At 39.4% G+C, this 23,956-nt stretch overlaps 1 protein-coding gene across 1 annotated transcript in view; it reads right to left on the reverse strand.

The window, feature by feature from the left end:
• Window positions 1–22,916, reverse strand: part of FGD4 (FYVE, RhoGEF and PH domain containing 4) — a 28,930-nt gene extending 6,014 nt beyond the window's left edge. Inside the window, exons 1-9 of the mRNA XM_084279289.1 lie at window positions 22,810–22,916; window positions 19,539–20,025; window positions 12,856–12,945; window positions 10,690–10,835; window positions 7,132–7,288; window positions 5,871–6,009; window positions 5,207–5,265; window positions 4,467–4,613; window positions 2,370–2,542 (exon numbers count right to left, since the gene is read on the reverse strand). Coding sequence (XP_084135415.1) covers window positions 2,370–2,542; window positions 4,467–4,613; window positions 5,207–5,265; window positions 5,871–6,009; window positions 7,132–7,288; window positions 10,690–10,835; window positions 12,856–12,945; window positions 19,539–20,025; window positions 22,810–22,901 — 1,490 coding nt within the window. The 5' untranslated portion in view covers window positions 22,902–22,916. The remainder of the gene's footprint in view (window positions 1–2,369; window positions 2,543–4,466; window positions 4,614–5,206; window positions 5,266–5,870; window positions 6,010–7,131; window positions 7,289–10,689; window positions 10,836–12,855; window positions 12,946–19,538; window positions 20,026–22,809) is intronic.
• Window positions 22,917–23,956: the final 1,040 nt, after the last annotated feature.

Genomic DNA, 23,956 nt, shown 5'->3' on the forward strand with positions numbered 1-23,956 from the left:
CTGTTGGAATAGGTCCAGAGGAGGGCCACCAAGATGATCAGAGAGCTGGACCACCTCTCCTATGAAGACAAGCTGAGAGAGCTGGGCTTGTTCAGCTCTGGGGAGATCTTGTAGTGGCCTTCCAGTACACCTGAAGGGGCCTACAAGAAAGCTGGGGAAGGACTTTTTAAAAGGGCATGGAGTAATAGGGTAAGGGGGAATGGTTTTATATTGGAAGTGGATAGATTTATATTGGATTTTAGGAAGAAATTCTTCACTGTGAGCATGGTGAGGCACTGGCACAGGGTGCCCAGGGAAGTGGTGGCTGCCCCCTCCCTGGAAGTGTTCAAGACCAGGTTGGATGGGGCCTTGAGCAGCATGGTCTAGTGAGAAGTGTCCCTGCCCATGGCAGGGGGGTTGGAACTAGATGATCTTTGAGGTCCCTTAAAATCCTAAGCATTCTATGATTCTATGACAGCTTTGTTGTCAAAATGTGTCAGGAGGACAGGAGTTTAACCTTCAAATATTTGGAAAAAATGTCTTATATCACAAGTAATAGTACTATTGGAAACTACTGGCCAGTGCTGGTAACAAACATGGTGTTTCTGCAAACTTTTAAGTGAGAACAATGAGAACTAGTACCACAGAACATCTGGCTCTTCAAAAGTGACTTCCTTCTTGTATTAGGATGTGGAAAAAACCCACTGCTGTAGCCATGCAATATCAGCCATGCAAAATTTTATTGTTCTGTGGATTGCTATGAAGGAGGCGAAAGATGAGTTTTACATCATCTCCATAATCTCATCTCCTCACACATTGTTTCGTAGAATCAGTACAACTTTTAAGCAAGCAAAATCCTAAACAAGTGTTTCCCCCCCCTTGCATATGAGGCAGAAGAAACCTAAGCAGCCAAAATAATTTTCTCTACCTGCTCACATTAAAAACCCCAAAAGCTGAGCTATTAAATTGTGTTGAACCAGATCAGAAACCTCTCAAAGAAATAATCCACCAGCTGTTTAAAACCAGTGATTGACAACATACCCAGACAGTATTCTGAATAAATAAACAAACAGAAGCCTACTAGTAAATAAAACCCCAATGTAAACTAAACATGACCACATTGTTAATACAAGCTCACGAATCAAGGATATTTTCTACAGACTTAATGGATTCTAAAAATGTCTGTAAAACAAAACATGAAAACATGTTCTTCTCACACCTAAAATAAACTAATGTAATAAACCTCTAATTACTGGTATTTTAGGAAAGTTGGAAAAATAAACTCACTTTATTGCAGCATTTTTTCTTCCAATTAGAAGTGCTTCATAAACAGTAGAGCCAGATGCCAACTTTCTCCATTGAAATGGACGTATGGTATAACAACTTGCCAAATACTTAGCAAGACATCATATTGCAATTTATAATAAATATGATAGCCAAAAACATGCCCAAAAAGCCTTGCAAGCCTTTTTTTCCTGGCATTTTTCAAGGTATATATTTAATTTCAAATACAACGCTAGTGTAGGTAAATTTCTATGTGCTGTTGCATTTCTATAGTCACTGTTGTTACTCTCATTAAATATTACAATGTTGCTTTGGTTTTGGGGTTTTTTTCCATAAATGAAAACAGCTTGAAAGCTCATTTGCTAGCAAGCTATGGTTTGTCTCTAAACAACCTGGTGTCAGCACAGAACTGTACCCAATGTGGGCATCCTTCTGCTCACTTAATCCTTGCCTCTGTGCAATGAAATCCCAACTGCTAAGAATAGGATCTTTAAGCAGGTCCAAAAGGAGAGGTGGAACACCCTCCTTTATTTGAAGCAGGGCAGGCTAGTGAGGGAAGGCCTATCCTAGGTGATAAAACGAGCAGCAGTGGAACAGGAACTCAGCAAGAGAAGGAAATGAGGACTAACAAGGGAAACAATCAGAAGAGCACAATTGGAGGTAAAGGACTCAAGAGCTAAAAAGAGAACTTGCTTTTGAGAATGAGGTTGATACCTGGGACTGGAGGAAAACAGGTAGGCTGGAAACTGGCCTAAGGAATGGAGGAAAGCAGGTGCCCATCTGCCATGGTAAAAACCTATGTTCTGTGGACATATCCCCACCAGGACAATTTGTGACAGATTGCCTTTGTGTCAGTCCAGGTATGCTGCTTTCAGTTTTCCAGCCAGTTTATTCACAGCTATCATAGGTATTTTTGCCCTCTACACTGTAGATGCATTTTCTGTTACAAGAGATCCTGAGACAGACAATTTATGGGCTTGGAAGCCTAGGTAATTTTCAAAATATTTGTATTAAGATGAAGCCCAGTACATCGTACTCCAAATCTATCAGTTCACTTCTGTGTGTATATTTAATCCTCTAAAAATTAGATAAAAGACTTGGCTTACCTGGCCTGCAACTCCAGCGTTCGCTCTTTTCCAGACACTTGAAAAGTGTGTGGATATTCTTCATTATGAGTTTCTATTATCTTCATACCATCTATGCCAACTCTGGTTCGAACTGAGAACTTTGATCCCACCAAGCTGAATTTGGGGACGCAGTACAGCAACATATTGTTAAACTGGGGTAGGAAAAAAAAACAAACACCACCACAAAAACATATAGCTTTGCATTAACAAAACCACAGATACAGAGATCTGAGACAATAAGAGAAAGTTGGACTCAAAGTCAGTGAGAAGGCAGACTCTTTCCTACTCAGCTGATATAAAAGATGGTCAAAGCTCTCATGCAACACTGCTTTTTTTTTTTCTTATTTGTTTAGAAACAAGATTAAAAGACAGCTTCAGAGGTTGTGGGAATAACTGCTCAGTACATGCATCAGTCTTAACAGCATTTATTACCAACTATGCTCAAACTGGGTCTTTTACACTATTGCAAAACTGTTAGGAAAAAAAAACCCAACACTTATGCCCAATTCTGCAAAAGCTCCTCGAAATGGCAGAGTAAGACTTTTTTTCTTCAGTTAATACATTTATATTTACACCATACCAAAACCATTCAGTTTTGTATAAGTTGTAACTAATATTATTCGTGGACATTTTATGTCTTCTGTCCAAGATAAAAGAACATTTCAATCTTACAGTTTTTATTCACTGAAACCCTCAGTGTCACAGAGGGAAAAACCCAAACATGAGCGGGACAAAGACCTATTTCTCCATTAAACATCAGAATGTTAAATAACGCTTAAATGTCTAAAGCCTTAGCCTAGAATCAGAGTTTTTAGATCTGTAGTGCTTTTCTCACATTTCCCCTCATTTTCTAATAATTAATTATTAAAAATATAAACTTGCTTCAAGTTAAATCTTATTTCACAGAAATCCTGCCTAGCCTGTTGTCCAATCTGTATCACAGATACATCAAGCTTGAGCTTGTGACTTCTTACATGAAGCACACATCATTCTAATCAGTTGCCTAGCCCCATCTGAGGTCTTACTAGCCAATGATTTCTCCTTTTGTTTGAAGCCACGGTGAGCCAGGGCTGTGCCTCAACAACCCTTTACCAGTCTTTATTACCCAGAAGATATGCAATGCCAGAGGCCCGTAGCAAAAATGTACTGGCAGTTTCTAGTGTACGGGAAGCAACGAGCTACTTCAAACCTTTTCCAAGGGAGCCCCAAGGGACCATGGCTCTAGTTCGTTAGTTCTAAGATAACATGCAGGCACCTGACAAGAGGATGACCTGCCATGATAACAAGCTCCCACAGGACTGTGGGACTCACTGGGACACACAATCAATCAGGACTGAAATCCTAAGCTTTTGCATTTCACAAGAATGTCAAAGCTCTCACACTCTAGGAGCTGCATTTACAAACGGCCACCTGATTAAATAACTGATTAATAATGAGTTGTTGAAACTGAATTTCTGGACAATGGTTCCATTTATTTAAAACCATGTCTTCTATTCTACATGGCATTTTCTTAAGCTCTAATGTCACTACTGGAAAAGCACTTGCATCAACTAGAAAAGGAGGGCTGGAGCACCTCCCTTATGAAGAGAGGCTGAAGGAGCTGAGCTTGTTCAGCCTAGAGAAAAGAAGGCCATGGGGGGACCTTATTGCAGCCTTCCAGTACCTAAAGGGAGCAGAGAAACAGGAAGGGAATCAGCTTTTTAAAAGAGTATACAATGGCAGGACAAGGGGGAACGGACTAAAGCTAAAGGAATGAAGATTTAAATTGGATATTAGGGGGAAGTTTTTTTACAGAGAGAGTGGTGAGGTGCTGGAACAGGCTGCCCAGAGAGGTAGTGGGTGCCTCATCCCTGGAGGTGTTCAAGGCCAGGTTGGATGGTGCTTCTGGGCAGCCTTGTGTAGATCCAGGCCTGGAGGTTGGTGGCCCTGCCTGTGCCATTGGATTGGAACTCTCTGATCCTTGGGGTCCCTTCCAACCCATATCATTCTATGATCATATGATTCCCCTCTCTTGTTGGCAACTCAGGTCTAGACAACCATGCACCCACTGCTGCAAACACACGCCACCATACTTACTAGAAAAAGATACCGTTCTTGAGCAGACGTATTGCGAGCAGCGAGTTTAAGGATCTGTCCTTCTTTTATCAGTTCATTTGAAGGGTTCACAATGTCTTCCTCTTCTCCCAGCATCTCATAGATCTCTAACAATTTCTTTAGATTCTCCTTTACAGTGGAAAAACAGTTACAAATCTCATTAATTAAAAGCACAGCTCTTTAAGCATGGTTAAATGAAATAATGGGAGTCTGGAGACTGGCTTTGAAAAACATACGTGTGTGTATATATATATATCTGCTATGTATGGTCAGCCATGCAGATTCATTAACCCAGCTGATAGAGTAACAAGAATTTTTAGAAATGTTATCCCCATGATTATGGCTTGCCCGAAATACCTTACACACATAAAGTGGTACACCTTTCAGGCCGGCATAACATGGTAGAGGAATGGTAACTGTGCTTTACAAACACCCTTCTGCTGACACAAACAGGTGAAACAAGGCTAAGAATCCAGCACAGCATCAGCTATTTGAGCCAGGAGAGGAACCTCATCTATCCCATTTTTCACTTGAGAGAAGTAAGTGCAATGCCAAAATTTTGTCTATCATTCCCAGGATAAATATATTACATTGAAGCAGTTACTTGGACCCAGGAAAACCACTGTTGCTGTTTTAAGGAAGATTTGCAGTTCATATACTCCTAGCCTCCACAAATACTCTAAAATACTTCTTAAAATATCAGGAAAAGAAGGATTATTTACCATTTTTCTTATCGCACTGTTAGAGTGGCTTGCTGCAGTGGATATAATTTCCAGGGATTCTAGATAAAAGAAAAAGGAAGAAATAAAACCAAAAAGCTGCATTGTCACATACTTGTATATTAACAGAAAAAAATTAAACAAGTCAAAACAATATCTGGTAAGTAATTTTGAATAAGCCGCGAAATATATCTTGGACTTTTCTTATGTAAACATGGAGGGCAATAAGTTTATAAATGGGCTTAAAAATACATTCATGAGTGTAACTTTGGTTGATGTTTTTTGGTTTTGTTTTTTTTTTTTACAGATAACAGACATACATTCCGAATGTGCATAAAGCAAACCGAAACACCAGCAAAACCATGAAAACAAAGAAAAACCACCGCAACCCCTGATCATCTGCAAAGCAAACAAATCAAAACCTGTGCACTATACCAAAACTAAAGCAAAATTTACATGGTCCAAGAGGAGAACACTGAAAGCTTTACGATTAAGTTCGCCCACTATTCAAGTAGATTCCCCCACGAAGAATCCTATAACTGCACTGAAGAAATTCTATCATTCTTTTCAGAGGGATTTCTTCACTTAAGCTTTCCTGACAATATCTTTAAAGTATCTTCTTACAACGAATTTATTTCATCTATTTCAATGACTAGAAGATATTTACTTTCAGCATCTTTCCAGTCTAGGGAATCCTGTGGCAATTTCCTTAGGTAGTCCTTTAGAAGCATCTCGTAGCGTGGAATGCGTTGTACTGGTTCAAGCATGTGATGTTGCAATGTCAAATTTCCACACACTTTTTCCTTCTAAAAATTGTAAACATATTTCAATGAAGCAGGCAAAAATGCTATCACAATTTAGTAAAATAAAAGGTATGATTGATGAAACAAATAATGTATTTTGAAACATGCATGATAGACCTTCTGAAAGAAAGCAGAACTACTTTACCAAACCAAATAATTAGAAATTCTTTCCTAAAAATAATTGTTAAAAATTTCCCTAAGTATCCAGTAATAAGCATCCATAAACAAAAGTCCTAACAAAAAGCTCTCCTAAACTCCAGTGTATTTTAAATGAGGTAGGTAGTAACTCAGACAAGTGAATTACTACTGAATTAATAAGAACAGCTTGTGACCACATGTTAGAAGAAGTCGCTTAAATGGGCTACCAATTTAAGGAAGGAATGCTTTCCTTGAGTTTCATTTATAATGTATATTCCTACATGGTGTTTTAAGATGCATATTCACTTCCGTAATCTTAGATGTAATTAAAAGATTACATTAAAATACACACGGTTGTCTTCCCTGGCTTAGAATCACAAGACCCTGTAAAGGAGTAAAATTTAAGTAGAACTACCTTCCCCTATTTCTAGCTGCTCAGTCTGCAGCAAGACACTTCCCTGCCAATTCACAGAGAAACCTACAGGGAGCACTAGAGGGTATAAAAAGCTCTTCTGAAAAGGCTGATGTACTGCTGAACTGGTAAGCTTTCTTCACCCTTTTGTGGCTCAGCATTTAGTATGACATCCTTGCTTGGAAAGCGCTGTGCTCTGTGTAACAGCACTGCTGGGAACCAGCACAGACCTTCGGGATTCAGTACAAGGATCTGTAGTTACACTGATAAATCACTTGATCCTAAGACATTATTTACCTTTGGTATCTACAACAAAGTGCAGTGGTTTTCTAGTCTTCTCATGTTTCAACCTTTATATTTCGTGCTGTATTTTGCAGTGGAAAGTCTGGATTTGCATGGGTATTTGTGCATACACAAGGGGAGGAGGAGAAGCAGAATACAGTGTGAAGTGGACAAATTCCAAGAGATTTGGTATTTAATTTTCTCTTTAATCCTTTTTTTTTTTCCACCCACAAACCTATGTATTTGTGTATATGCTTGTATTACTTGGAGATCTACATAATTCTCCCTATTACCTGAATATCTTGAATAATGAATTTGAACTGTGGTGACCGCTCAGTCCATGTTTTCACCAACTCCATTGCGTTATCGAAATTCTTCACATACTCTCCGTACATCTTGAGGAAAGGAGCTAACTTTTGCAGAATATCTCCAATTCTGGGAGTGGTAGTCCTGCAAAGTAAGAGGGTGGAATCTCAGAGCAAACAGGAAAGAGAAAAAGTCACACACGGTTATAAAACAGTGTCAAGTGTTTAGTAGAGAATCCTTCTGTTTGGGTTCAACCTGTACAGAGCTCCAACATAACCCTCAAAACTGACCAGCATTAACATAGGAAGAGTGTTTGTATCCTCTTTGATGATGTATAAGCATTCTACGTCACAAGGTACTAAAGAAAAACAAGCTATTTCTAATGGAAAAAGTGAAAGATTTTTCTTCACAAAACATGGCTTAATTTCATTTTATTTGCCGTTCCTTAAAGCTACATTCTCTTCTTGTGACCATACTTTACTCTCTAAATACCTATCTATACTTTTCTTTGATAGCTAAATCCATACTGTGCAGCTTCCCTTCTGTGTCTTACATCAATAGAAGCTATTTACAGCTTTTAAAAGTCATTACTTATCTAAGAAAACCTATGAAGTACAAAGAATCCCTTGCAGCCCAGTCTTTTGTGAGAACTTTCCCACCTCTTTCCCAGTTACTGAGAGCATCTACAAATAAAACAGAGTAGTAAAGAAACTGATGGACAGGCTAGGGGAAGCTGCACTCTCAAACACAAGGAAAGCACAACAGCCCAGATCTGTCTCCAAGAATTGTGGTAGGAAGGATGTTTCACATTTCATTTTCAAGGACGGACTCAGGAACTCAGTATCTCCAAGTCTGAAATGAATGCGGCAGTAGCCTGAAGGGAAGCAGCCTCCTGCAATAACTTCAGCAGTCTATTGTAGCACATCGTGCCTCCAAGAGAAAAGCCATGCAGAAGGGAAAAATTACTTGAAGACAGAATATTGCCCGGACTGGCAAAGGTTGGTCCAGCTCCAGCTGCCTCTGGGAAGGTGGCAGAAGGTACCTGTCTAAGATATTTGAACTACTGCTGGGCCTGGTGACAAGAGGAGAGGAAAAGACAGGGTGGGATGCTGTTTTCTGAAATCACCAAGGTTCTCCACCCTTACCTAGCTTCACATATACGTCCAACCACCCTGCATGCAAGCAGATCCATACACTTTCAAAGGCAAGCTAGCCATTTAAAACAACCCCCCTCTCCTCCTTTGATTCACTGAATGCTGTTTCCCTTGCTTGACATTTTATTGTAATGCAGTTAAAATAAAACACAAATCATACCAGTTCCAACAAAACTGAAAAAAATGTGAATACATTTCTAAAGGTCACCAGGAAACCTCCCCCCCAAAAAAAACCCCAACACACAGATATTAAAGTTTTCTGATAAATTTAACAGATAAGTAATTATACATTTTTTTCAATTAAAATATATCTTTAAGCAGATGAGACTATGGCAATTCTTTGTATCTAAAGAAGCTGGCACAAAAAAAAAAGAGAATACTTTCATTTAACTGTTTCACAATTATTACTGGACAGACTTAAAAAAAAATGTGTTAAAACCTTTATAAACTACAAAGCAAGAACAGTTTGCTGTGCCTGCTCCTTGGATACCTACAGCAACTCGCTTACACAGAGTGCTGCAATGTCACCATCTCTGGAGATTAAAAAGTTTCATGACTACTTTTCATGCAGGGCCCTTACATGTCCAAAGACTGAGGCTGTAAAAACACAAACTCAGCATAGCTTCAGATAAGAAAGACAAGGTCTATGTCACACAAAAAGCTCTGAAAGATCAGGAAAGACTAAGGAAGTTGGAGAAAGCAGAACCTTTTGAAAGCAGCATCCTCCCTTGATGGACTTACACATATAAATAACTACTTCATCTCACATGCAAACGCTATGCACGGTGAGCCAAAACTAAATGCAGTCTGGTACAGGATAGTTACTGTTCTCTTGGATAGAGAGCACAGAAAGATAGCTATCACCATGGACTCAAATCAGCACTGTACTATCGCCAGACAAAGATAGCATCTTTATATGGGTCAGGAAATAGGACTTCATGTTGTAACACAGGTACAGAAATAAGAAGTATTTCTGTGTTATCAGCCCACAGTGGTATTTACACATTTGAATTTTAGGAACTCAAACATGAAATAGATGGCTCAGTAACTGCATCTTGTTGCATCTCATTTAAAACTGACGTGGCTGCAAGAAAACTAAGCAAAGGTCTGTAAAATCAGAGCACAGCAAAGGCAACTACAGAACAACTGCTTTTTCTTCCAGTATACAAGCTAACAGGCACCCAAAAAATTGAAAGCTGCAGTTTTAAAGCAAAACAAATCGTATGAGTAGGCCTGCTTTGTAATTGTCACAGAGTCCAAAACTTTGTGTTGAAAGAGTGAAATGATTTCTTCACCAACACACCCCACACACACCCCGCAGTGGGATATCACACTGTGTTCTTAAATCCTTCCTCCTGGTATCTGCTCTCGGTCATCCTTGGCTACAAAGGACAGAGTTAGACGTGTATTCTATTTGATGTGGGATCACTGTTATGGTCTTTTCACAGGAAATGTATTGCAACAAGACTGTTGCCAGTGCTTTCAAGCCATATGTTGTAAGACAGATATTCAGCTCCAGCTGTTGCTCAACTCATTCAAAATTCAGCTACCAGACAATTTCATTTCCATTTGTTAAGCTTAGATTCACACTGCCTTTTCTTCTAAGAAAAAAAAAGAATCTACTTCTGAACCGCTATGTTCAAAAACTATGTATTTTTACTCTAAGTTTTCAAACCAAGCCACAACTCAAGGAAAGCATCGGAAATTTGTATCCCGCTATTTTTATTCGTAGGTTAAGAACAACAGACATAGGTAAACCTACTAATAGAATCCTTCTATAACTTCTATATTCAATTAATGTAACTGCTAAGGAAAAAGAACTCTCTAGCAGAAACTTGTTTCAAAGACTAGTGATGGGGAGAGAAAAATTATCAGCTGACCAAAAATATATCCCCAAAAATTATTAAGCTGATCAAAAATATGTCACCGAAAACATTCCAGATCTGGATGTGGATTTCAAACAGACAACCAAAACACAGAGAAATGAAAACATATCCCAACTTATTACAGAAAGCAGTAATGACAAAGGTTACTGTGCTGCAAGAGTAGCACAAAAACACATTAAAGTTACGTTTCGCGATTTTGGATTCGGTGCAATAAGCTCATCAGATAGCACACAATTTCAGTCTGAACCTCCAGTTCAGCAATGCATTTAATCATGAGTAATTCTACCACCTTCAGCAAGATACATGCCCTTTATTTTGAGCAAATGACGCAAGTCCTCTACTGAGTCAGATCCCGATGAAGAGCGGAAGAGCAGATGTTCTCCTACCCACAGTACTTCCTGGACCTGGAGCACTTAATTAGAAAGATACCTTTCCTACCTAAACCCTGTGACAGAATTTCTACAGAGAGTTTTATTTGTACATTAACCAGTGAATCGCCTCTTACCATTCTTGCATTCTTTTTTCAAGTTCTGGAAGTAAGAATTTACTGTGGAAGACATTTATCGATGAAATATTAGAAAAGATTTTGTTAATCACTTCAGCTGGGAATGAACCTCTGTTGGCTTCTTCAAGGAGTCTGGAATAGAACACCTGCAATACAGAAGAAGAGCCCCGAACCTATCAGCCTATTGTCTTTAACCAATGGAAGATCCCCTATCCACCCGTCCTACTCTGACTGAGGCCAGATTAATATTTCAATAATATAAACAAGTAACAACAAACTCATTTATTGTCTTACCCTCACCAGAATTTAAAAGCTTCTCCTGCCCTTACACCCTGCTTGTTTTCTTGTGAGCCAGGAAAGCACTGCAGGCGGAGCAGGCATAAGGAAAGCCAAACTGAAGTGGTGCCATTTTGGATCAACTCCAGGCACCCTGTCTGTTTTAACAGCTACATCATCTCAGCTTTCCCAGTCTTTCAGTTGTGTTTTCCACTCTTACTTTCTATTCAATTAGCATGATTAGACTGATCATCATTATCCCAGCTATTAACCTCGTATGCGGCACCCCTGAAAACCTTCTGAAATCAAAGTAGCTGGCAGACTACAGGCGGTCCCTATATACCATTTAAAGCACAAAAGGGGTCTAAGTGCTGACTGGACTGTACTATAGTCTCTTTTAAAACAAGTAGTGTTCTTTCCCCATCAATGGGGCCTGACTGACTAGATGCAGCTACAAAATGACTAGAGACAAATGCAACTGTTAATGTGCACATTACATAAAGCAGCGCTTATGGGGAGCTATGGCCCCTCCACTTCCCTCTCTCACCCTTGAACAGACTCCTTCTCCCTAAAATGTTCAAGTTTGGGAAGGGGCTTCGGAAAGAAGAAGAGAGTCTGAATACGGGAATCTGAATACTCTCAACTGAGGCAGCAAAAGTGTCTGAAGAGGAAAAAGTGCCATATGTTTTCACATAATCTTTAAAACAAGCTCACTTTGGTGTGTCTCCGAGAGGACAGTTTGTTAATTTTGACAAGTTACTTTGAAGACTGTAAAGGTCACATAACTTTTTAACCAAGTTTAGGAACATTACAGTCTATTCCCAGTCTTCTGCTTCCCTCCCATTAGTAGCAGTTGAAACTCATTTTTTCACAACTCTGTCCCATTAATATTTGGAAGACAGGCAAAAAAGTAGCACACTAATGATTGCATCAAGGAAAATAATTTAACCTTACCATTGGAAAATCCTACCTTTTTTATTTTTAAGCCTCTCTAAATCACAAATTTCTATTTATGTTTTTAATACTTTGTCTTTTAAGCAACTAGGTAAATCTGCTTTCATGAGGATGATTAGATCCCCAAGCAGTAGGAACAATTATTACATCAATTGAGGCTTTTTACTTTTTCCTCAACTCTGTGCACAAGACTTATGTGTTAGACCTCAGAAGTATAAACAGTGGTGTCTGCGAAAAATGTCATGGAGTAATGCAATGCATAGCTATAGGTATCCAGGTAAAATGGATGTAGGTGTTACATGAAAAAGTAAACAATTCTTTCAAAAGGAAAATACTCCAGGACTACAGACTCTCACATTTAAGAAGAATCAGTTTGAGTACAGAGCACAGAAATTCAAACCTTTCCTCGCAGAAGAGTTATTTCTGTTCAATAGGATTTAGCCTAAGCATGTGATGGGGAAAATAGAGCATAGTCAGTTTAGAATGGGTGTCTTCCTACGTTCTTTGGCACTAAAGAAAAAATTTGTTCAGGGGGCTCAAAGATTTGAAAGATTTGGTAATTTTTGTAGTGGGCAGGCAATTTCAGTATTACAAAGTGATACACTTCTTGTCCATGTCACCCATGTCACCAGAAGCCAAGAAATGAGTGATCATAATGCCAACCATCCCCTTTGTTAGAAGGGTTATTAATGTGAGGTTTGCGCTACTATTGCTTATGGTGAGAATCCATTGCATTAATATCCACAAAACTAAGACATTTTAATATCTAGTGTTCTTAAAATAGAAACATAGGCAAAGCTGTGTGGCAACTACAAATGTCTGACTGAAGAAGTGGAAGACATATCATCTGTTAATGTAATTTATATATACACTTGTGCAAAGCCATTTAAGTGAATTCAATACAACAAAATAAAAACAAATTCAAGAAAAAAGTACCCTGTCTAGGAGGTCAAGTCGGCTAACGTAGGCTTTTTCTGTTTGCAGAAGTTCACTGGCAATTTTGTGCCGTTTCTGTTCATCTGTCTCCTGGAGAAAAATAAGAACAACTCTTAGAATACTGGAGAAAACATAATTTAATACTTCCACTATTCCCCCCCCCCCCCCTTTTTTTTTCTTTTTTCCCTTTTCTGTTTAAGAGACAAACAATTACCTTATGGTCTAAAATGCAACTGGAATCTGAGTTTCACATTTAGTATAGTCACCCTATTTTGGAAAATACAAACTTTCAAGTGGTTGAATCATCAAATACAAAAGTCAGAGAAGAATGAAAATTAAACTGCTGAGTAAAACTCAAAGCCTAAAACATTTAGTATTTCTCCGTTTGTACAGGGACCGTTGCCAAAGCACCAACTCCCTGCTTAATAGCTCAGCTCACATCCTGGTAATCGGGTACCACTGACCTTTCAGAGCTGGAAGAACTGATTTGCAGAGTAAGAGGGAACAGATGGGATTAGTCGGTGTTCGCCCCCACCCTGTTTCAGAAGTTACTTGAACTGCATGTTCTTTGCACAACAGCACTGTTGAAAAATACTGTACAAAATGTTTTCTGTTCATCAATATGCTCCTTGCTGATTAATTGCTGACTGCAATTAAGGGGCTCCTTCGCTATGTCTTTATGGAACTCGCTATTGCATCTTAAGGGAAGTTTTCATTCTTCAGCCAAACGGAAAGTTAAAGCATTCATTCAAACTTCAACATTTAAATAAATATGTTTCAAGATAAACTTGTGAGATGCTGGAAGTTATTTCAAAACAATGGAAGCACAGCCTTCTAAAATATTGAAAAATTGGTAAATGCCTCATGCTTCCAAGTGTCAGGTTGAGCTAAACAACACTTCCATCACAAGATTTTTCTTCCCAATTTAATGCTAGCACTGAAAAGTGTTTGCATCTAATGACATCCAAGCCTTTCCTAAGTAAATGGCAGTCTTATCACGGGGCTTATGGGAAAGTGGTAATTTGAGACAAACCGTAGAAGGTCTCCACAAAAAAAATAACAGAGGAGAGCTTGAAAGAGTTATTTCTGATTTCAAGCTGCACACTGCTTTCCTCAAGAGTATGATAAATACTTGCAAGCACATTTATAAAAATGGTTTGTAGAATACCAAATACTGAAGTACAACCTTTTCATTTAAATGACTTCAGTGGCTTTCTTCCCCCCTTTTCAGCATTCAGTATTCCAAATCTGACCACATTTCAACTCTAATCTTCAGTGTTAACAGTTGCACTGCTACACGGCAGTAGCAACTAAATACAGGCTTTTCAACAGTGACTTCAAAGCTGCTCATTAAATCTGTTTAAATCGGCATAGCAACCACAGTAACCTACAGAACAGCATTTTAAGTGCTGTCGGGACACGTGGCAGGGAGCTGCAGGATTAGCTATTAGAGCTACATGTAGCAAGCCATTTAGTGCAGCCAGTTCCAAGGCATCTCACGCGTGGGCTTCAGGCAAAAAACCATGGAGGCTACTGCTTCCTTGGAAACTTCATTTTATTTTTCTCTCCCCAAAACTCGACTTTCTCCCTGAAACACTGTTATAGGACCAGTCATCAGTTTCCAGAAGGCCACTTGAATTAAGAGAAGGAAAGTCACACGTAACGAACTTGAAAGTTTCGTACAGAATGAGCAATTCAAAAGAGCATTTAATCCTCGCTCCCGAGTCAGGGTAAACCCTTCTTATTCTCCCCATATACTCTGACCACAGCTTTCCCATCAGAATCTCATTATCACCCTTACACATCTTCCTAATTTGTGAACTTCAGTCTCCTTTCTAAAGCAACCGCACCACCAAACTCAGGAATCTTCTACATGGGAAAAATTGCACTCCATGGATCAGTTACCTTTTAATCAATGGCCTTTTCTTATTCCAGCATAAGAATATGTTGACATAACCTACAGGGTTACATCAACACAAGCATAGAAGTGTATTGCTAGTTCTCTTTTAGGGAAGCCCTTAGTTCCCTGCCTAACCATCTCAATATTTACCCAGGCTACATGAACTCCTAGTTGTGTTTTCTACTCCCACTTCCATCCTCCTTCCTACTCATTCTCCCACTCTGGTGTCTTATTTAGTATCCCATCCAAAAAAAAGTTCTGGGTTTCCATGAGGTCTAGCTTCCTTCCTGTTGGAAACAACAGGTCACATGCTATTTTGTTAATAGTGGTATCCAACTCCTGACGAGCTTTTCTTGGTGGGAGAGGCAGCCACTTGTCCAGAGCATGTGGGATGAAGTGGGGACAAATGCACAGAATGGTAGAGTTTAGAAGAGACCTCTGGAGATCACCTAGTCCAATTCCCCTGCCAGAGCAAGATCACCTAGACCAGGCTACATGCAGGACAGTGTCTAGTGGATCTCCAGAGAAGGAGACTCCACAGTCTCTCTGGGCAGCCTGTGCCAGGGCTCTGTCACCATCAAAGCAAAGAAATTGAATACTAACTTCTGGAGAACTTAATTGCTTCCCTAAGCAACTGAAGCATCAAATCTAGTCATTAACAGTAAAAGGGAATTTTAATTCTCTTTTCAACTGCAAGCTAAGCCTTATTTTCACAAGATATAACCATAAATGCATATATCTCTCTCCACAAATAGGATAGTAAGATAATAGAAATGAAAGATTATGGAAACATTACTTTTTGAAAAAGTTTTATATTTTCCCCCTATCAATTCTTTGTGGTTTTAGTACATCACTATTTATATTGGGTTCCTTGCCATTAACAAGAAAAAGTTACTACAAAGTAAACCTGGGCACATACTCTATCACTTCAAGCACAAATTCTCAATGACATTGGAGAACTTTTCGAACTGCTCTGACAATCTGTAACACATGGCAACTCAACATATAAAGCCAATCAGGAATGATTAATCTGGTACATGGAGTATGTTCACATTAAAGGTGCAGGATTTCCACTGATGATGAAAATACCAGAAGTATGAGTTAGTATTATACTCTCTTGATGTCTACTTCCAAGCAGAATGCAACCACATTAAAAAATGTTTAGGCAGCTTTTTAAAGCACTGAAGCAATTTAAAAGAATGAACCTCTACTCTTTTCTAAATAAAGGGTTAAAGTTAAATAAAGCACTACTATTCGTTCCATGGCTCAGCTGAACTGAATTCTCAGTTGTACTTGTCTTGAACAAAGTAACCTTTGAAAACTAATTTTAAACAATATCTTTAAGCTATAAACATATAAAATTTGACAAGATGCCCAACTCTTCCAAATATTTTACCCTTTAATTTCTTTCCATGGAATAGTTCATATGCAAACATTGGTATATAAACAAGAAAGAAATTTACTGCTTGGCAAAGACAAGATAGAAAAGTTATCTTAGGTGAGTTGTTACCATCATCTGTAATGATCCAAACCAGATTTTTTTTGTTCAATTATTTATTAGCTGAGGTATTTAATTATTAATAATCTTGGTCAGACCATACTTTCCATTCTATCCAAACACTTGGCAAAGTTCTAAATCCTAACATAGCCATAACTTATTACCCAAACTGAGGGAGCCATCTCTGATCAAGAAAACTGTACCTACCAACATGATAGTGATGCTGCATATGATTCACCCCTATTTAGGTGTAGCCTTTGTATCACAGGCTTTGCAGTAATATGTTAAGCAATAGAGATAGGTCAAAAGATGTTGAAAGGTATTTGTTCATATTTATCTATGTTGTGTTTGTGTATAATGCTTATTTAGTTCTTTTCTAAAACCATTCATGTCATAGCTGCTTCCTGACCCAAAGCTTTCTTCCCTATGTACTGGGAAAACACCTGTAAATTTCCACAAAAATCTAAGATTCCCTTTAATTTCTTGAATCCCCAGTTTCTGAAATCAAGGAATGCACTAAATTTTGCAAGACCTGCAATGAAAAACCCTATGTCCACCAGGTTCTGCATCAGAAACAGAAGAGAACCCAGCATGGCCATTAAAAGGAGACATCAAGTAAGGACTTTAACGAAGATACGTGATGGATTCTTCTCCATCTGTGATATTCAGGCAGTCTACATCCCTATTTCCTATAAGTCTCACAACAAATACCGAAGCATTTGCCATCTTGTCTTCAGTTGGTGCTAGCAGCAGATTTCTCACAAGATGTTTATTCAGGAAGCTGATTGGGATGTTCTTGTACTACTCAGCCTCCGCGTTTAGACAAACCAAATCTTAAGGCAGAAGACATTTGTGCTCCAAGGCAAGAAACTTTACATTTTAAATTGTCTTTTTGCTTATGATGCATGTGGTTTGTGACTTTCAAATCTAACAAAGTAAATAGGAGAAATAATGCTAATAATGCCTGCTCCTGGCATTTGAAGAAAATTTTTCAGAACATGGCAAAACTTAAGTTTTCTGTAAATTTTCCAGAACCTGCAAGAATCTCAGTCACATCTACAGCGATGAGGAACAAAACAGAATTTTAACAGCAACATTATTTCAAAAGAAACTTTCTTTTCCAAGTCTAAAAAGCGATTTTTCTTCTCTGGTTTTGCACCATTCCCCAACTTAGTTCACCCTTTCCAGCAGTGGACTTGAGTTATTTCTGCTGTACACGTATGCCTTTACAATGCAAAAGCACCACTTTCTTCCCTTCCCTCAGTTGGGAGGTATGGTATGCAGGAGACAAAGAAGATACTTTGCATCAGCATCGAAATACAGATATATTAGAAGCATAATTTAAAGTTTGTCTATGACTCATGCATCTGCTCCTCCTGATTTTACTCAGTTGTACCTACACTTAATTAAAAAGGGTGGAAGAATGCTGTTAGTCTGTGCAGCGTAACTTCAACTGGACGGCATCCCAGTTTTAAGATGCTTTACTGAGTGGGTGCCTAGCAAAATCGCAGGCTGTCCGTATGCTCTTGCTTCTTCCCAGTGCTTGCTTGGCCACAGCAACAGCTTAATGCTCTACCTATTCCAGACAACCTGCCAGCAGATACTTAGACCTCCACAGGGCTGATTTCATAGAACCAGAGAATGGTTTGGGTTGGAAGGGACCTTAAAGATAGCCAGTTCAAACCCCAATTTCAATCTATAGGTTGCATTAACCCGAACTAAATCAGTGATTTTGTAAAGCATGGCCCTTTGAACAGTCTGTGGTAGACATGCTTCATTATCTCAGCAGACTAAAGGGGATGTCCTTGTATTCCAAGTGAGCTGGTATCTTAGGAACTGCCTCTGTGACTCAGTTCAGATTTACAGATTCAGTTCTCCAACGACGATGCTGACTGCACATGTTTGGCTTTTTCACCCTTCAAGCACCAGCAAACAATGCACCCAGTAACAGTCACGTTACACCTCACATTGTGACTCTTGGTCTATATAGGGCAGATCATGTCTGTTGGTCCCAGCAGCTTAAAGACAGATTTTGATGAGACTGATGCCATTAGCATTTGCCCAGTTCCTTCCTGGACTTCACAACAGGACTGCCTCCCATTTTTGCTTTTTCCTGGGAAGGCTGCCAGCACCTTACATCGTTGCCCACAGAGCATTCAGCACTTCACTGGCACAGAGAGGGGAAACAGGCATTACTGAACAGGAGATAGAAACATAATGAGAGGTGTGGCACGTTAAAGATGCCTTGGCCCATGACCAGGTTTATGTTTAGACGGGAATCATAACGTTCATTCATTACTGGTAAAATCAACCCCCAGAACAAACAAGAAAACCCCTACACCCCAGGACCTTTTTGCCATTACCCAGGATTATTTTATCCTTTAATAGACAGGAATTTGAGACCTGCCTTTCCCACACAGAGAATTTATCCTCACACTTCTATGTATGTGAACCCGACCTAAGCACACCCAAGGGCTTGGAGAGGTCTAGAGTTAACCACTGCAGCTGTAACTCCTGCAAGCAGGGAAGAGCTTTATATCAGACCTCAGCTGTTTGGCTGTGCAGTGAAGAGAAAGGCTTGGAGGGTCCACCCCAGCTCCCCCACCACAACTCACACACTGTTAACCATGTTAATGCGCCACCAGTGCTTCAGCACGAGAAGGCAAACTGCTTAATCAAACGTTAGAAGCAGAAACATGCACAATTTTTCAGCAATTAATTTCCCCAAGACAGATTTTCTTCCACCCACTTACTTCCCTTAATTATTTAAAACCTTCCTTACGAGATAACTTGAATTCATCCTGGTGTAAGTTCTCCTTGCTAACAAGGCATATATTTAGTATGCTCTGATCCTTGTGTCTATCTGATAGCTAGCAGACTGTCACTGCCTTCCCAGCTTTGACTTGACAAATACATACAAGTTAAGGCTTCACACGACAGCTCTGTGTGAAACTGTTGCTGCAGTTTACCACACATGGAATTTTAATTTATATACATCACTAACACATGTGCCCTGTAGTCTAGCACAGCCGAAGCACAGAGCTAAGCATGGACACATAACACAGGTTGGTTTGTTTCTTTTTTTAACATCAGATGGCTAACAGGAAAAAAGGGGAGAAGGAGGAAAGGGAGGGGGGAAGCAAAATTTTTTTTCCTGTCTCTTTTCCAAAGGAAAAATAACCAAAAGATTTTCCACTTTCTGACTTGTTCTTTTTTTTTGTAAATAACAACCCAGAGAAAATAGACAAAGTAATAATATAGCAAAACCCAAACACTTCTCGTTACCTTTGTTTCTACAGGCTGATCTTGCTTACTGACTTCCTCAGTTGGTTCTTCCTTCACGTTAGTATTAATTTCTAGAGTTTCATTTTCAGACGAGAGCAGCGTGTCACTGCTTGGAGTCCTGTAGCAGCTGTTAAGCATCTGTCCTTCACAGGCAGTCACACTCTGCAATGACTCTCTGGAAGTACTTTCTCTTTCCCCATTTATCAAGGCGCTGTTGATGGCGTTATCCGGAACAGGGGTGGACACAGCAGAGCCACGATCAGATAATCGCCCATCCTCATCTTCTGTCTGGTCTTGTGCTACTACTCCGTTGGCTGTGTGCAGCTGTGCAACCTGAGTTTTGTCGGTATTACTGTTTCCCTGTTTTTGTAGTGGGTGCTGGGAAGGGAGTTTTGGCTGAGGTGATGGTGTTAACCCATATCTTCCTTGAGATTTAGAAATGTGGAGAACAGAGGAATCTTTCTTCAAATCACTGGGATTTAACGGGCTAAAATCACCAAGCAAAGAAACAAAAACACATAGATGAGAGAAAAAGTTAAACGTGGCATTACAGCAAATCCCTGGTACAGGGAGTAGAATAGTTGCACCTGAAAAGCAATTCCCCCCAAAGCATTTTTTTCCAGTGTTCATATTATGAAGTTCCAGCCATCAGATTTGAGCTGCATTATTCCATTAAAATACACACCCACACAAACATGTATTCCTTACTGGCAACCCAGAGTGACATTCGATGTTTTGATTCATTACATCCTCAAGTGTCCTGAATCTCATTTGTGAAATGGAAGACAGTATGATTAGCTACATGGAAGAGATAAATAGCACCAACACATGCAGCAACGTGCCCAAAGTGTCCCAGAAGGTTACTGGAGGAAATGGAGAAAGACTCAGGGTCTCCCAAGTCCCAGTCCAATGCTTAAATTAGCAAGCAGCCGGTTCCCTAATTGCCTTTTAGTTATACAAAAATGCATGAAAACCATCCAAAACCATCTAGCATCCCTTTATTTTGTTCAGCATATTGCAGGAGGAGCTTTAAATTCTTATACTCTTTCCCTTCTTTAGCAGTGTCCTTTCATCATGCTGCATCTTTCCCATATTTTATCTTCACTTAAAACATGTTATCCCCTGTTCATATGTTTCACTATCTTTAAGTTTTGAGACTTTTAATTTTAGACTAATATAAGTGCTCAGCTTCATTATAATTTAAAAAAAAAAAGAACAACTGGAAGCAAAATAAAACCTATACATTTTTGTCTGAAGTACCTTTAACAAGTCACATTCAACCCACAAAACAATACTATAATTGTTCTCTCTAACATATTGTTCCTAGTGTGGACCATTACTCTTCTGGAGAGATGAAGAAAAGAAAGAACTGCTTATGAATTTTATGTCTACTCCTTATTTATAGGACAGTTTATATAAATATTGTAAGCATATTCTGTGCTTCCATACACAGAGCTCAAAAAGTACCTTACCCTAGCTTCATCTTCTTCTATCAAATAATAAAAATATATTAGGTTTTTTTTAGTTGTATAATGATTATGTCTTTTTTAAAAAATAAGCTTAATTCCAAGATGGAGTAAATTTATGTTTTTCAATTGCATGCACAGAGCAAAGAGGTTTAATTAACTTTTTGACATGCCTACATGCTTGTGGTCTGTACAAACTAACGAAAATATGCTATAGTAATTGACAATCTCAGTTTGCAGTTCATGAATGTGCTACCTAGTCATTTAAAGACCAGTAGTTGCAAGCAAACTTCACCTTAATAGAAGACACATTTTTTGAGCTGAGCTCATTTAAAGAGCAGGAATTGCTTGCATGGCCACAACAAAGTATTCCAGAATGTGGCATGTGGATGATGGAATATTTTTCATAAGCACAGATCAAAGATTTGAGGGGAATTTAATCAGTGGACAGATATTACTGTTATACTTAATCAATGATGCTGGTCAAAAGCTAATTCTGATTCCCCTACTCTCCCCACCAAACCATAAATGCCCTTATTTTTGTAAGTCTACAAATAAGAAAGCTTTCATTTCCCTCTTCATAGCTCCCTTTATTTGCATAATACTGAAAGAGTTCCTGTACAAACCAACAGGCACGCCTAGAGGGTAGAAACATAGGGCTCACTGGTGTAGGGCACGATGAACTTGAGGAGCTTCCTTTCAGAAATAAAAATAAATATTTTTCTAGGGATACTGCACTTTTGGAAAGAATGATGCTTTGGGGGAAGTGATATCACCTTGGGAAACAAAGTGATAACAGGACTGGAGTTCTGAGCCAGAAGTAGTCACAGGACCTCCAGTGCAGTAAACTCTTTTCCCCATCTTCTTGCAGATGTCATGACAGTAGTGCAATTCAGTCTCTGCCTAATGATGGAAGTTTCTTGCAAATGAAGCTCTGAAATTACTTCTCTGCCACTAGACAAGTGTACTTTTGCAGTGCTCAGCTGTTTCTGTATAAAGGATTAAATTTCCCCCAACTTGAGGTGGTAATTCTTTCAATGAAAGTCTTAATACTCTGGCTCCTTGGAAGGGTATGCTCTGCTGTACAGCATGCATTCATTCCCATAGGGGACATCCCTTCAGAACATCAGTATCCTGAGGAAACACAAGCAAGCCACATCCAAAACTTGAAACACTCAACTGCCCCAGGACCACTTCTTGAGCTGTCTCTCTCTGTCATGGGCTCTCTGGCAGGTCATTCTCCTCATGCAGAGTAGATATATTCAGAACTTTTGTTTCAGAGATTGCAATGCTTGGCACATACATCTAATTAAAGACACATAAATAACACTATTTTGTGAAACCTGAGTTCGCTGTGGTTCATGTTTCTCATAGTTCCCAATATTTTCTGAAAGGCAGTATCAAAACTCAAGAGCACCAAGCTATTCCACCAAAATCACTAAATGCTCTAAAGCAAGCAGTTTAGAGGATGTATGCCATATCAATACAAATACCTTGTAGAGTTCATCCTCTTCACATGAATGATCTGAAGAGGTTAAGACAGTACAAAGGAAAATCAGGATGTCAGGGTTTTATTCTATTTACCAACAAAAGTAAGTATTTTTTGGCAGCAACAAAAGAACTTGGGTTTAGTTCCAATGTTTCATTCTAAAAATCAGTGTTTATTTCAAATTGCTGAAATTTTTCAGGATATTCTGAAAATAGAGTTCAACAACAACATGGTGTCAACCTTCTTCCTCACAGGCTCAAGTTCCAACGATCCACACACAGCAGAGTTACAAACCAGTTCAAATTCTGTTACGTACCTGCCTCCCTCAAAACGGTTGATGAGATCCGACACTTTACTAGACTTTTCCTTTGTGACACCAGAAACAGGGGTGGGTGTCTCTTCCTCCATTCTTGGTTTTTGATGTGATAAAGCTTTATGCCTAGGGGTTTGGTATGTAACAGGTGACACCTTCTGCAGATGAATTGGCTTTGGAGGCACTGCAAACAACAATGACAATCAGTTAATTGCTCACAAAATGTTTTGCTGATCTGAAAGAATAGATATGAAATTTCTGGATAAGAACTTACTACACTGATAAAATGATACTCCTGGCATTACTTAGCCTTAAAGATACGTTATGAAGACAGGCACTTCATATAGGTTTTTATGCACTGTCTGGTATCAGACATCTTTTTATATTTCACAGAAATATTTCACAAGGTTGGAAAGGACCTTTAAGATCAAGTCCAACTATTCCTGTCCTGTGCTAAACCATATCCCTAAATACCTCATCTACCCTTTTTTTTAAACACATCCAGGGATGGTGACTCAACCCCCTCCCTGGGCAGCCTGTTCCAGGCCCTGACAACTCTTTCAGTGGAAATTTTTTCCTAACATCTAATCTGACCCTGCCCTGGTGCAGCTTTGTGCCATTTCCCCTTGTCCTGTCTCCTGTCACCTGGCTGAGGAGACCATCGCCCACCTCTCTACAACCTCCCTTCAGGTTAATTGTAGGTGGTGATAAGGTCTCCCCTCAGCCTCCTCTTCTCCAGGCTCAGCTCCGTTAGCTGCTCCTCACATGATTTGCCCTCCAGCCCCTTCACCAGCCTCATTGCTTTTCTCTGCACTCGCTCGAGGACCTCAATGTCCTTATGGTGGGCAGCCCAGAACTGGACACAGTACTTGAGGTACAGCCTCACCGATGCCGAGTACAGGGGCACAATTACCTCCCTAGACCTACTGGCCAGGTACAAGCCAGGATGCCGTTGGCTTTCCTGGCCACCTGGGCACACTGCTGTCTCATATTCAGTCAGCAGTCAACCAAAACCCTCAGGTCCTTCTCTGCCTGACAGCTCTCCAGCCAGTCTGCCCCAAGCCTGTAGCATTGCATGGAGTTGTTAAGTCCATGTGCAAAGACTCTGTATTTGGTATTATTAAAGCTTTTCTTGGATAAAAGTGGAACC

The sequence above is a fragment of the Gallinula chloropus genome (assembly GCF_964237585.1).
Source record: "Gallinula chloropus genome assembly, chromosome: 1".
In the NCBI taxonomy this organism is placed as follows: domain Eukaryota; kingdom Metazoa; phylum Chordata; class Aves; order Gruiformes; family Rallidae; genus Gallinula; species Gallinula chloropus.